This window comes from Bombina bombina, unplaced genomic scaffold (genome assembly GCF_027579735.1).
Source record: "Bombina bombina isolate aBomBom1 unplaced genomic scaffold, aBomBom1.pri scaffold_438, whole genome shotgun sequence".
Classification (NCBI taxonomy): Eukaryota; Metazoa; Chordata; class Amphibia; order Anura; family Bombinatoridae; genus Bombina; species Bombina bombina.
The window spans coordinates 11,265-25,037 of record NW_026512900.1 but is presented as its reverse complement, the minus strand read 5'-3'; the positions used below and the strand labels follow the sequence as shown (position 1 = coordinate 25,037).

At 37.0% G+C, this 13,773-nt stretch overlaps 1 protein-coding gene across 1 annotated transcript in view; it reads left to right on the top strand.

Moving 5' to 3' along the window:
* LOC128644597 (RELT-like protein 2) overlaps nt 1-9,777 on the top strand; it is a gene marked incomplete at its 3' end in the record, with an annotated part of 65,614 nt that extends 55,837 nt beyond the window's left edge. The window contains exons 6-7 of the mRNA XM_053697143.1: nt 6,986-7,424; nt 9,503-9,777. Of these exons, the coding sequence (XP_053553118.1) occupies nt 6,986-7,424; nt 9,503-9,777 (714 nt within the window). The remainder of the gene's footprint in view (nt 1-6,985; nt 7,425-9,502) is intronic.
* Nucleotides 9,778-13,773: the final 3,996 nt, after the last annotated feature.

Genomic DNA, 13,773 nt, shown 5'->3' with positions numbered 1-13,773 from the left:
CAAATATTGGATCTTAGGTTCTCATTCAGTTCAATTTAAACATTATATACTTGGTTTGTATAAGCATGAATAAATAATGGGATATATTTAGGTCCATAAATAGGAGCATATGATTATAGTCCCCTGTTTCTTGATATAATTCCCTTTATATTCATTTATTTATCACAAAATAATAAACACATTTTAGCGTATAGGAGGTGACTCATACTTAGTATCTACAAAGACATAAGGTTACAAGGTTATAACATAGTGCTGAAGTTGTTGTTTTATGTGTACTTACATATCATGTATAACTATATATCCTATTAAGTAATTCAGCATATACATATATGTACATACATTTTTCAAACACAATATACTTTTCTGTGTTCATGGTAAGTGCTAGGTGAGGGTAAGCAGTTTTAACACTATTTTGATACAGGTGTTTCTATAGCTTTTCCATCATTGGGTACTTCCCCTTTAAATAGCAGGGGTTGTACTAACATATCTCACTCCTATGATTAAGTGCCGAGCATAGGCACGAAACATGTAAGGAGGGTTATCACCTGCTACCCTTTGTATTCTTTGCCTATTGGCTTTTTTAAGACATGTTAAATAAAGCATTTGAATTTTAATTACCTTTTACTCTGCTTGTTGCTGCCGCATTTTTTCGTTTTTCTGGGATTACAAGCAGCGGAACCGGCTGCAAACAGCGGCGTGCACCCCCAGTGCTCCACTACTATTCTTCCCACACACTTCCGGTTAATCGAGAAACCGGCTAAAGGGCCTGCAGCGGTTCAGCGTTCGTGGAAACTCTCTAATTAACCCCTTCACTGCTGGGCATAATACACGTGTGGTGCACAGGGGCATTTAGCGGCCTTCTAATTACCAAAAAGCAACGCCAAAGCCATATATGTCTGCTATTTCTGAACAAAGGGGATCCCAGAGAAGCATTTACAACCATTTATGCAATAATTGCACAAGTTGTTTGTAAATAATTTCAGTGAGAAACCTAAAGTTTGTGAAACAATTTGTAAAAAGTGAACAATTTTTTTTATTTGACCTCATTTGGCGGTGAAATGGTGGCATAAAATATACCAAAATGGGCCTAGATCGATACTTTGGGATGTCTGCTAAAAAAAAATATATACATGTCAAGGAATATTCAGGGATTCCTGAAAGATATCAGTGTCCCAATGTAACTAGCGCTAATTTTGAAAAAAAGTAGTTTGGAAATAGCAAAGTGCTACTTGTACTTATAGCCCTATAACTTGCAAAAAAAGCAAAGAACATGTAAACATTGGGTATTTCTAAACTCAGGACAAAATTTAGAAACTATTTAGCATGGGTGTTTTTGGTAGTTGTAGATGTGTAACAGATTTTGGGGGTCAAAGTTAGAAAAAGTGTGTTTTTTTCCATTTTTCCTCATATTTTATAATTTTTTTATAGTAAAATATAAGATATGATGAAAATAATGGTATCTTTAGAAAGTCCATTTAATGGCGAGAAAAACGGTATATAATATGTGTGGGTACAGTAAATGAGTAAGAGGAAAATTACAGCTAAACACAAACACCGTAGAAATGTAAAAATAGCCCTGGTCCCAAACGGACAGAAAATGGAAAAGTGCTGTGGTCACTAGGGGGTTAATATACTTTATAACATTCAAACCTCTAAATTTCTGTCTGTTTCTAAGCCACTACAGACCACCTCTTACCACATGATTTTTTATTAGCTTTTCACAACAGGAGACTGCTAGTTAATTTAGGTAGAACATACAATTTTAAAGAACTTTCCAGTTTTCTTCTATTACCAAATTTGCTTAATTCTCTTGGTATAATTTGTTGAAGGAGCAGCAGTGCACTACTGGTTTCTAACTGAACACATGGGTGAGCCAATGACAAATGGTGTATATATATATATGCAGCCACCAATCAGCAGCTAGAACCTAGGTTCTTTGCTGCTCCCGAGCTTACCTAGATATGCCTGTCAGCAAAGGATAACAAGAGAAGGAAGCAAATTAAATAATAGAAGTAAATTGGAAAGTTGTTTAAAATTGCACGCTCTTTCTGAATCATGAGAGAAAAATGTTGGGTTTCACTTAGTGCTCAAGTGATATCCAACATGAATGTTACTGCACACCCCTTAGAAGTCTGTCATTTGAGGGTTTTAGGGCACCTAATCTATCTGACATGCAGATGTTAGCCCGCTCTAGACTGTACCTGGAGCAATAAAAAATAACTGTGCTAAAAAATGGAAGCAATATTAACTGGTCTCAAACAATCTTAAAGGGACAGTCAAGCTGTGACTGATTCAAGTAGGGCATGTAATTTTAAACAACTTTCCAATTTACTTTTATCATTAATTTTACTTTGTTCTCTTGGTATTCTTAGTTGAAAGCTAAACCTAGGTAGGCTCATATGCTAATTTTCTAAGACCTTGAAGGCCACTTCTAATCTTAAAGGGACAGTCAAGTCCAAAATAAAACTTCATGATTTAAATAGGGCATGCCATTTTAAACAACTTTCCAATTTACTTTTATCACCAATTTTGCTTTGTTCTCTTGGTATTCTTAGTTGAAAGCTAAATCTAGGAGGTTCATATGCTAATTTCTTAGACCTTGAAGGCCGCCTCTAATCTAAATGCATTTTGATAGTTTTTCACCACTAGAGGGCGTTCGTTCATGTGTGTCATATAGACAACATTGCGCTCATGCACGTGAAGTTACCTAGGAGTCAGCACTGATTGGCTAAAATGCAAGTCAGTCAAAAGAACTGAAATAAGGGTGCAGTTTGCAGAGGCTTAGATACAAGGTAATTACAGAGGTAAAACGTGTATTATTATAACTGTGCTGGTTATGCAAAACTGGGGAATGGGTAATAAAGGGATTATCTATATTTTTAAACAACAAAAATCCTGCTGTTGACTGTCCCTTTAATGCACAATAGCACTAATATGATTACACTCCAATTGTAATCTAGGCCATAGTGTTAAAGGGATATGAAACCCAACATTTTTCTTTTGTGATTCAGACAGAGCATACAATTTTAAAGAAGTTTCCAATTTACTTATATTATAAAATAGTGCTGCCATCGAGTGCTCTTGCAAATGGATAACTTTCTTGCAAAACTACTGCCATATAGTGCTCTAGAAATGGACAGGCTCCTAAGCATATGTCTCTGTTTTTCAACAAAAGATGCCAAGAGAACAAAGAAATAAAAATTGATAATAGACGTAAATTAGAAAGTCTCATTATAGTGAAAAAATTACATTCTCTAATTCATTAGTTCAAGTAATTTTAGCACTAGTGATACTGGAAACCCTACGAAGGAGTTAATCAAATCTTAAAATACCACTCAGGAACCTTACTGAACTGCAGGTCCCAAGAAGAACCGATGAGCCAATCAGCAGTGGTCGGTGCAGAACCCAGCTGTATGACTGCCCAACTGATTTGCTCACCATGAGAGATGGGCGAATGTGCTGAAAATGTAATTTGTTTGGTAGAAAGAATAGTCCTGTGGGCATTCGTTTTGGACAATCGAATGTTGATAAGAATGAAAATCCATTAAAATTCAGTAATGTTATTTCTGGTCTTCGAACGTTACTTTAGTTTTCGAATGGTCATAATTAGATCAAATATCCATATTAGAAATTTTGAATGTAACATTCGATTTAACAAATGCTATTCAGAAGTTCGATAGTTAATGTGGGAATTTAGTAAACTGATACATAATAGATACAAATATATCAATTTGAATGTTTCTATTTCGAATATTGCAGAATTTGAATATTACATTTAAAGAGAGCATAAGAAATACTATTACAAATATATAGATTCAAATTTTTCTAATTCGAATATTGCTTAATTTGAATCGAATTATTAGAAAAATTTGAATTAAATATTAAATTTAAAGAAAGCATTAGAAATACTATTACATTAACCCCTTAATGACCACAGCACTTTTCCATTTTCTGACCGTTTGGGACCAAGGCTATTTTTACATTTCTGCAGTGTTTGTGTTTAGCTGTAATTTTACTCTTACTCATTTACTGTACCCACACATATTATATACCGTTTTTCTCGCCATTAAATGGACTTTCTAAAGATACCATTATTTTCATCATATCTTATAATTTACTATAAAAAAAATATAAAATATGAGGAAAAAATGGAAAAAAACACACTTTTTCTAACTTTGACCCCCAAAATCTGTTACACATCTGCAACCACCAAAAAACACTCATGCTAAATAGTTTCCAAATTTTGTCCTGAGTTTAGAAATACCCAATGTTTACATGTTCTTTGCTTTTTTTGCAAGTGATAGGGCAATAAATACAAGAAGCACTTTGCTATTTCCAAACCACTTTTTTTCAAACTTAGCGCTAGTTACATTGGAACACTGATATCTTCCAGGAATCCCTGAATATCCCTTGACATATATATATATATTTTTTTAGAAGACATCCCAAAGTATTGATCTAGGCCCATTTTGGTATATTTCATGCCACCATTTCACCGCCAAATGCGATCAAATAAAAAAAATTGATTCACTTTTTCACACATTTTGTTACAAACTTTAGGTTTCTCACTGAATTTATTTACAAACAGCTCGTGCAATTATGGCACAAATGGTTGTAAATGCTTCTCTGGAATCCCCTTTTTTCATAAATAGCAGACATATATGGATTTGGTGTTGCTTTTTGGTAATTAGAAGGCCGCTAAATGCCATTGCGCACCACACGTGTATTATGCCCAGCAATGAAGGGGTTAATTAGGGAGCATGTAGGGAGCTTGTAGGGTTAATTTTAGCTTTATTGTAGTGTAGTAGACAACCCTAAGTATTGATCTAGGCCCATTTTGGTATATTTCATGCCACCATTTCAACGCCAAATGCGATTAAATAAAAAAAAAAGTAAAATTTTTCACAATTTTAGGTTTCTCACTGAAATAATTTACAAACAGCTTGTGCAATTATGGCACAAATGGTTGTAAATGCTTCTCTGGGATCCCCTTTGTTGAGAAATAGCAGACATACATACATGGCTTTGGCATTGCTTTTTGGTAATTAGAAGGCCGCTAAATGCCGCTGCGCATCACACGTGTATTATGGCTAGCAGTGAAGGGGTTAATTAGGTAGCATGTAGGGAGCTTGCAGGGTTAATTTTAGCTTTAGTGTAGAGATCAGCCTCCCACCTGACACATTACAACCCCTGATCCCTCCCAAACAGCTCTCTTCCCTCCCCCACCCCACAATTGTCCCCGCCATGTTAAGTACTGGCAGAAAGTCTGCCAGTACTAAAAAAAAAAGCTATCCTTGATAAAAAAATAAATTAAAAAAAAGCATATTTACATATGCTGCTCTGGAGGATCCCCCCTTAGCCCCCAACCTCCCTGATACCTCCCAAACAGCTCTTTACCCATCCCCCTCTAACTTATTAGTAGCCATCTTTGGTACTGGCAGCTGTCTGCCAGTACCCAGTTTATAGTAAAACATGTTTTATTATTTTTTTTAAAATAATTTTCTGTAGTGTAGCTTGCCCCCCCCAAAAGACCAACCCACCACCCCTCCCAGATCTCTCAGATCTACATATATTTAAATATATTTGGCAATCACTGCCACTTTTCTCCCATCATTTTTCTGTAGTGTAGCAGTTCCCACCCGCTTCCTACCCCCGCGCGCACCCTCGTGCATGCGTGCGCACCCGCGCGTGCACCCGGCGTTCCCGCCCACGATCCCGCCCCCCTCCACATCATACGGCCCATCGATGGCCGCCCAACCGCCTGCCAGACTGGCTCCCACCCACCAACGAAACCGGCCATCGATGTCCGGTACAGAGAGGGCCACAGAGTGGCTCTCTATGCATCGGATGGCCAAGGGGGGTTATTGCAGGATGCCTCGATGTTGAGGCATCACTGCAATAACCGGAAAGCAGCTGGAAGCGAGCAGGATCGCTTCCAGCTGCTTTCCAGACCAAGGACGTACGCCACACGTCCTCGGTCATTAACTGTATTTTTTTTGAGGACGTGTGGCGTACGTCCTTGGTCGTTAAGGGGTTAAACGAATGTTAGAATGTTATACAAACATTCAAAATGAACGAACAAACAAATGTGTTAAAATTAATTTATATTGCAAAATATTCACCCATCCCTACTTACCATTAATTTTCACTTGTGAGCAGCAGATCTCTGCAGCTCGTGTTTAACCCCTTTGTGTTGGTTAAACATATAGACTTGCAGAGTCATTTTTCCTTTACAATGGTCCTTGAAAGGGACAGTTTACTTGAAAATGTTTAGTGTTTAAAAAGATAGCTAATCCCTTAATTACCCATTCCCCAGTTTTGCATAACCAAAAGTGTGATATTAATACACTTTTTACCTCTGTGATTACCTTGTATCTAAGCATCTGCATACTGCAACGTTATCTCAGTGCTATTTACAAACTTGCATTTTAGTCAGTCAGTGCTGACTCCTGCATAAGTCCATAGGAGTGAGCACAATGTTATCTATATACACACGTGGACTAGCACTGTTTAACTGTGAAAAACTGTAAAATTCACTGAGATAAGAGACGGCTTTCAAGGGCTTATAATTCAGCTTATAAACCTATCGACGTTTAGCTTTCAACAAAGAATACCAAGAAAACAAAGCAAATTTGCTGATAAAAATTTATTGGAAAGTTGTTTAAAATTGCATGCCCTATCTGAATAATGAACGTTTAATTTTAACTTTACTGTCTCTTTAAGCATGTGTATATGTACCAATAAGTCTCGCATTTTGTAAATATGAGCAGCAGTTAAATTAAATTAATTTATAGTAACATGTTTCTTATATCATTTTTAAACTAAAAATAAGATTATTATCTAAATTTATTTTAGCAGAAGTGTAAAGATAATGTACTGTTGCTCTCGGCCACCATTTGTTAGAGTTTCTCCATAAAAATCTGTTTGACCACCTCAGTCTTCACATGATTGCACTAGATATAATTGCTTTTGTTTGGAATTCTAGGTTTCGGGTTACTCACATCGGGAAGAAGACAAGTATCCAAGGATCCCAGGACGACAGCAACATTAGCACTGAGCCAATGTCATCTGTTAAAGATCAGGATGAGTTGGATGGGGAAAAACCTCAAAATGGACTTAGCACACATGGGGACCATAAACATGAAAGTGAGGATTTGCCCAAAAATGGACCAGAAGAAGTGGGGTTAACAAAGCTTGAGAAGAAGAAAGGTTCTGCTATTAAGAGTGTAGCTAAAAACGGACTACAGAGACTGAATAAAAAGGCTCCAGTAACTTCTGTAAAGAAGAAAGGAGAAAAAGACAGACGGAGCAGTGCTCCAGAACAGACGGTGGCACAGAGAGAGAGGATTGATATTACAGATGTTAATGCACGCGAACAGCGCAAAGAAAAATCTCCTGTAGCAGGAGACTCACAGACAAAGCAGGTAATATTACTGAATATCTGCATATCAGTTAAAGGGACACTGAACTCAATTTTTTTCTTTCATGATTTAAATAGAGCATGCAATTTTAAGAAACTTTCTAATTTACTCATATTATCCATCTGTCTTCATTCTCTTGGTATCTATACTTGAAATGCAAGAATGTAAGTTTAGATGCCGGCCCATTTTTGGTGAACAACCTGAGTTGTTCTTGCTGATTGGTGGATAAATTCACCCACCAATAAACAAGTCCTTTCCATGGTCCTGAACCAAAAAAATTGCTTAGATGCCTTCTTTTTTCAAATTAAGAAAGCAAGAGAACGAATAAAAATTGATAATAGGAGTAAATCAGAAAGTTGCTTAAAATTGCATGCTCTATCTGAATCACGAAAGAAAAAATTTGGGTTCAGTGTCCCTTTAAGAACCTCAGTGGTACAAAAGTAGAATTGTTTACCATTTTGCATTTGGTCATTTTTCATGGGCTAGCCAGAATAATGTAACATGGTGCAATACTGATGTACTGTGCATTCTACTCTAAAGTGAGTGAATGAGTCTCAGGCATTTAGAATGAACTAAACTGAAATGCTTAGAATACTCCTCTATATTACTTAAAAACAGCATTACTTTCAAATGTGAATTATTTTCTAGGATAGAGAAAGGACACCATATTCTAAAATCTATTTAAAATATACCCTTAATTAAGAACTAATTTATATCTTCATAACTATAAGCAGTATGTGACTGTGAGCAATTATACCATGAGTGTTTAAAGGGACATTCTACTCCAGAATTTTTATTGTTTAAAAATATACATAATCCCTTTATTACCCAATCCCCAGTTTTGCATAACCAACACTGTTATATTAATATACCTTTTAACTTTGTGATTACCTTGTATCTAAGCCTCTGCAGACTGAACCCATATTTTAGTTCTTTTGACAGACTTGTATTTTAGCCATTCAGTGGTGACAAATAAATAACTCCACAGGAGTGAGCACAATGTTATCTATTTGCCCCACATGAACTAGCGCTGTCTTTTTGGGAAAAACTGTCAATATGCACTGAGGCGGCCTTCAAGGGCTTATAAGTTAGCATATGAGCCTAACTAGGTTTAGTTTTCATCAAAGAATATCAAGAGAGTAAACAAATTTGATGATAAAAGAAACTTGGAAGGTTGTTTAAAATTGCATGCTTTATCTCAATCATAAAAGTTCAATGTGGACTAGAATGTCCCTTTAAAGGGATATTAAGGCAGCATCCCAGCCTGCCCAAAAACTGCTCTGGAACAAATGATAATGACACCCGGTAGAAATAAAAAAATGATTACACGCTTATACTTAGCCATTCAAGAAGCAAATAGTTCAGCAAAGTTGGTAATTTATGACAAATGGGAACAAGATTTAGCTATAACCTATGATAGAGAAGATTGGAGCCAGATTTTCTCCTCAATGAGGAGAAGCTTAATAGGGGCAGACCTTATCGAAAACTCAATAAAAACCTCATATAGATGGTACCTTACACCACTGAAATCCTCACATTACACCACACAGGGTAGTAGATTATGTTATCGGGGATGTAAAGGGATAGGGACCTATTTTCACATGTGGTGGGAGTGTCCAAAGATACAACCTACATGGGACAAGCTTACTCAACTATTTAAGGTGATTCTAGACGACTCCTTTACATTATCAGCCTCACAGGCCTTACTACATATCCCCCAGGAGTCACTGAACTCAATTACTAATAGATGGGTTAATATTATATGTACAGCGGGGGGCGGAGCCAGCTCTGAGACAAAAAGGTTGCAGGTTAACACAGCTCCGGCTGTATACTATCTAAAAAACGCATATTTGACCTTTGTACTCAGAACTCTTAATACTAATAAGGTGTCTAATTGCTTGCTGAACATCGTCAGGACATTTGGAGGCTGAAGGATATTGTGACGTTAAGCTGTCCTGCCTGTTTTGTCGGGAGACATAGAGGAGGCCTTTTTGGAGCAGCCATTTTTAAACTACGCAAGGAGGGTAATCCACGAAACCCTATCTCAATTCATCATGGCATTTGCTTGCTGCATTTTGCAGGATATCGGAGCCCTTCTGAAACAGTATCAGCTCCGTTTTGCAGAAACTGTGCAATTGGTTATGAGCCCACCTAACTCAGAGACTACGACCCAGCTTACCGGTAAATTTAAGGACACGCATCCTTGTGATTTACTGCAGCATAGCAGCACACCACCGAGCGAGATCCCACCTTTCACACAAGAGGCTGGAGGCTTCTACTCGCGGTCTGACTTTTATGAGACACAGCTTACTGATCGGCAGTTTCATGACCTAGAGCAGGCTTTGCTGAGTTCCAAGTGGGTGACAACGAGAAGGGATCATTCTGGAAGTGATATTATTCCGGCTGAGTGCCCTAATGTATGCTCTGCTGATTTGAGTTGGAAGCCGGTGGTGGTGCAAATCTCCCCCCAGTATATACCGCTCTATTTGACCCATGTAACCTGCTACTGCCCCTGTTGTGCGCATCGGATGGAACCGCAATGGGACCCGGGAGGATTCTTTTTCTGCCTCCTCCATGATAAGCTCTCACCTTGCTCCAATGGACTTCACCTCATTGCCGGGCAGCCGCGCTGTGGCTAGATGAACTGTTCTGCCACTTACTGAGCCACCATGCTTTCTGTGGACATAGCGGAACTGCATGATTTGGTAAAAAATGTATTTGACTGCCTTTGGATCTCTCGAGTACTCTTTGAACATTAACAACCTGTAATATAGCGCAAAATGCTGGTTTGTCACTCAGAGCGGATGGTACCTTTATAGTGCATACATAACTCTTATTAAGCAGAGACATTTTATAGGGCCCCCACACTGACTATTTGTAACGGGCTGAAGTTTTAAGTTCACCATGCTGTTAAGAAATTACTGGTCTTGATGATATGTATTCTATCTAGCTCTGTTGTCATATATGTAATGCAGCACATATTACAGAATATATCTTTCCTGGTTACAGGGGTTTTCTTTTCAGCATAATCTGAAGCTCACACCCACAGGAGTTCTGGGCTTGTCTCAGCTAAATTACCGTACTCTTATTAGCTACTATTATGTGGTGTGTATAGTCTCCTATTTGCTGCTAGTTGAGGTAAACAATCTGCTATGTTGAAGCACCACATCTGATTTATCTCAGACTTACCCTTACCTCTATGATAGTTAATGACTCGATGCTATAGTTTACCTCCTTTAGATTATTTAACCCTAGTTTACTTAAAAGGTTCAGCTGGTTTGTTTTTTACCAGATATAATATGCTCCCACCACTTATAATGTCTTTATTGCTGCAGAAGTATAACATAAGAATTAAACCTAAACTTCATTTTTATTATTGCATGGCCAGTCTGACATTGGTTGCAGTTTACCAGTCGCAAGACACTGTTAGTTTGCATGCCAAATGTGGCTTAAACATAATGTTTTATTGATAAGATTGCATCTCTTTAGTTTCAACGCTAGAAAACAGGGAAAAATGGAGTGCAAGTTTTTTGTTTGTCTTTTCCCCTCCAAGCAATTTATTTCTATTTTCCCCTTATATGTCCCTGAAATTGTGTATATGGGTATTGCACCTCTAATTTACCAGGAAAAGACTCAGATTAATATCTATAATATGCTCTATTCTAAATGTGAAGTTTTCTAGGAGTATGCTTAATGTTTAAGGGAGACATTCATTACTTCTATATCCACATATGCATTTATCATAAGTTATTTGGGGACATTACACTTTGAGTACTGAGTGTTATTTTCTTGCAGTGTGGGCGTAGCCAGCGGCCGAGGCTCCGCCTAAACAGTTAGTCAGTATAGTGTTATAGCTGTCCTATAAGGTACAATTCTTTGTCCCCTTCTTTATTCGAATGTTCCTCCTATCGCTCTTAGTTAATTTCTACTAAGAATACCGCTAGTTTCCATTATAATCTGAGTCACAGGGCACAGGCAGCAAACTAAGCGCAGTCTTCCATAGTTAGGAACATTTCTACTTTAAAAATCCCATCCTGGCTCCTACATCCCAATTAGAGATTAAAATTGACTGTGTCTTAATGACATATCTATTCATTGTAATAGATGCACATATATGCCCTTCCATGATAGTCCTAGATTGTTGCTCATTAGTAAAGTCACATATCACTATGGGTAACTATGTACTTAACATTGTATTCACGCAGGCTGGTCCTGCAGTATATACAGACACCCACATCATAGTCCCAGAGCTAAGCTTTTTAAGATGTGTCAGACCCATACAGTTAGACCTTTTTCCCTTGATATTTTGGATTTGACATTGTCCCACCATGCACTGGTTCTCTGTTAAGCATCTATTGTTAACCCATATATGCTTCTTTTCATATAGCTAGGATGCTGAGCCATCCTGAGGCATGTTTACTCTATATTGTAAGAACGCAGCCTAATTTACTAGACTCACCATACCCAGGTTACCACCTCCCCCCCCCCCCCCTCCACATAATATATCTCCTTGTTCAGGAGAGCTAACTACGCGGTCTCTCTTTCATTTGTACCGCATCTTCACTACCTTCTTTATGAATATATCTCTTAAAACATTATTACAGCACTCATCTTCCCATGGATATATTGTCTTTAATGACAGTTAAAAGGGATTAACCCTGGTTCTATTTACATGTTTTTCTTTTGCTATAATCCCTAATAGTGTGTTAATATAGAATAATAATCTTTAAAAAATCTGAGGTAAACAAAATAAGATCCATGAGTGATCTTCTATTTAACAGGTAGCCTCCCATGCTGGTAAACCTCTCACTTAGCCAGGGGTCCAAGAGTGGCCCTTTTAAACAAGAGAGGAGGCTTAAACCATTCTGGGCATGATTGTATTGTGCCTCTGAACAACTTTTTCAACATTAGTTACCTTGTTGTCTTGTTAGTGGATATCACTGATGACACTTATAGTCTTTCAACTGTATGATGAATCTTATACTGTGTTATTGTGATGGCACTTGTGAAATGTTTTACATATCTTGTTTATATGCCAAATTTTACCTCAATAAAAAATATTTAAAAAAAAAAAAAAAAAAAAAAATATTATATGTACAGCAACCAGAATATGTATAGCTAGAAAATGGAAAGTGGGGGCTCCAGAATGGGGTGAGGTAATGATCAAAATTGAAGATGTTTATAATATGCTAGAATCAGCTGCATGGATACAAGGGACATCTGAGAGATTCCAAAACATGTGGATGCACTGGATTTTAAATAAACAGAAATATGTAGGTACATACAGATCAACACTAAGTAACCAATAAGGCTTTTTTAGGGCAATTAAATTGGAGAGAATAGGAACTTTCTTAAATATAGATATAGCGTTCTAAAGAAATCTACAACATTGTCACTGCTCGACGGGAAAAGTTTAAAGTTAAAGGTTTTTCTTTCTATACAGTTATGAAGTTTAGGTTTAGGGAAATGGGAGAAGAGGGAGGAGGCGGTGGAGAGGGAGTTAGGGAAGGCAGAGGGGAAGGGGGGAGAAAAATTGATGAAAATGATATAAACAGGGTGCTGAAAACTTTAATTGTTTTAAGAATACTAGGACATTGTAACCCAGCACACTGTTTTATTATGTTGTATTTGATGTGATCCATGACAATACAATTATTTCAACTAAAAGGATATTAAATGTGGCTCCTATGGTAAAAATAAATATTTTAATAAATCAAAGGGAATATAAAAAGAAAACGATTGTGTAAAAAACAGCAAATAACTTACTTGTTTTTGTGAAAAATTAGCACTTAGAAATTTTTAGTGTAGCCTCTGCCCCCAGTGTTTTAAGAGCAGAGAATTTTCAAAACCTACATTTTTATTCTGTTATTTCTGGCCATCAGCAAATCTGACTCCCTGTTATCTAATCTATTCACTAGCCTAGAGGTTTTATGATATCAGGCTACAACTTGCTACAAAGGCCTCCTCCTCCATTTAGGGCTGTGACAGGAAGCACACATGTAGTGTAAAAAATAAAAAAAAACTGGTAAAATCAATTTAAATAGATGAATAATAATACATATTACAATGAATTTATATTAAGTATAATATACTGCTTACTGCTTTTTTTATTACAACAATGAAACAAACTGTTTAACATCCATTAAATGGATAACAAAGTCATAATTAGACATTCATGATTTAGACAGAGCATACAATTTTAAACAACGTTCCAATTTACTTCTGTTATTTAATTTGCTTCCTTCTCTTGTTATCCTTTGCTGAAAGGTACTCTCAGGAGCAGCAAAGAACCTACGTTCTAGCGGTTGATTGGTGGCTGCATATATATAGCGATTGTCATTGCATTGGCTCA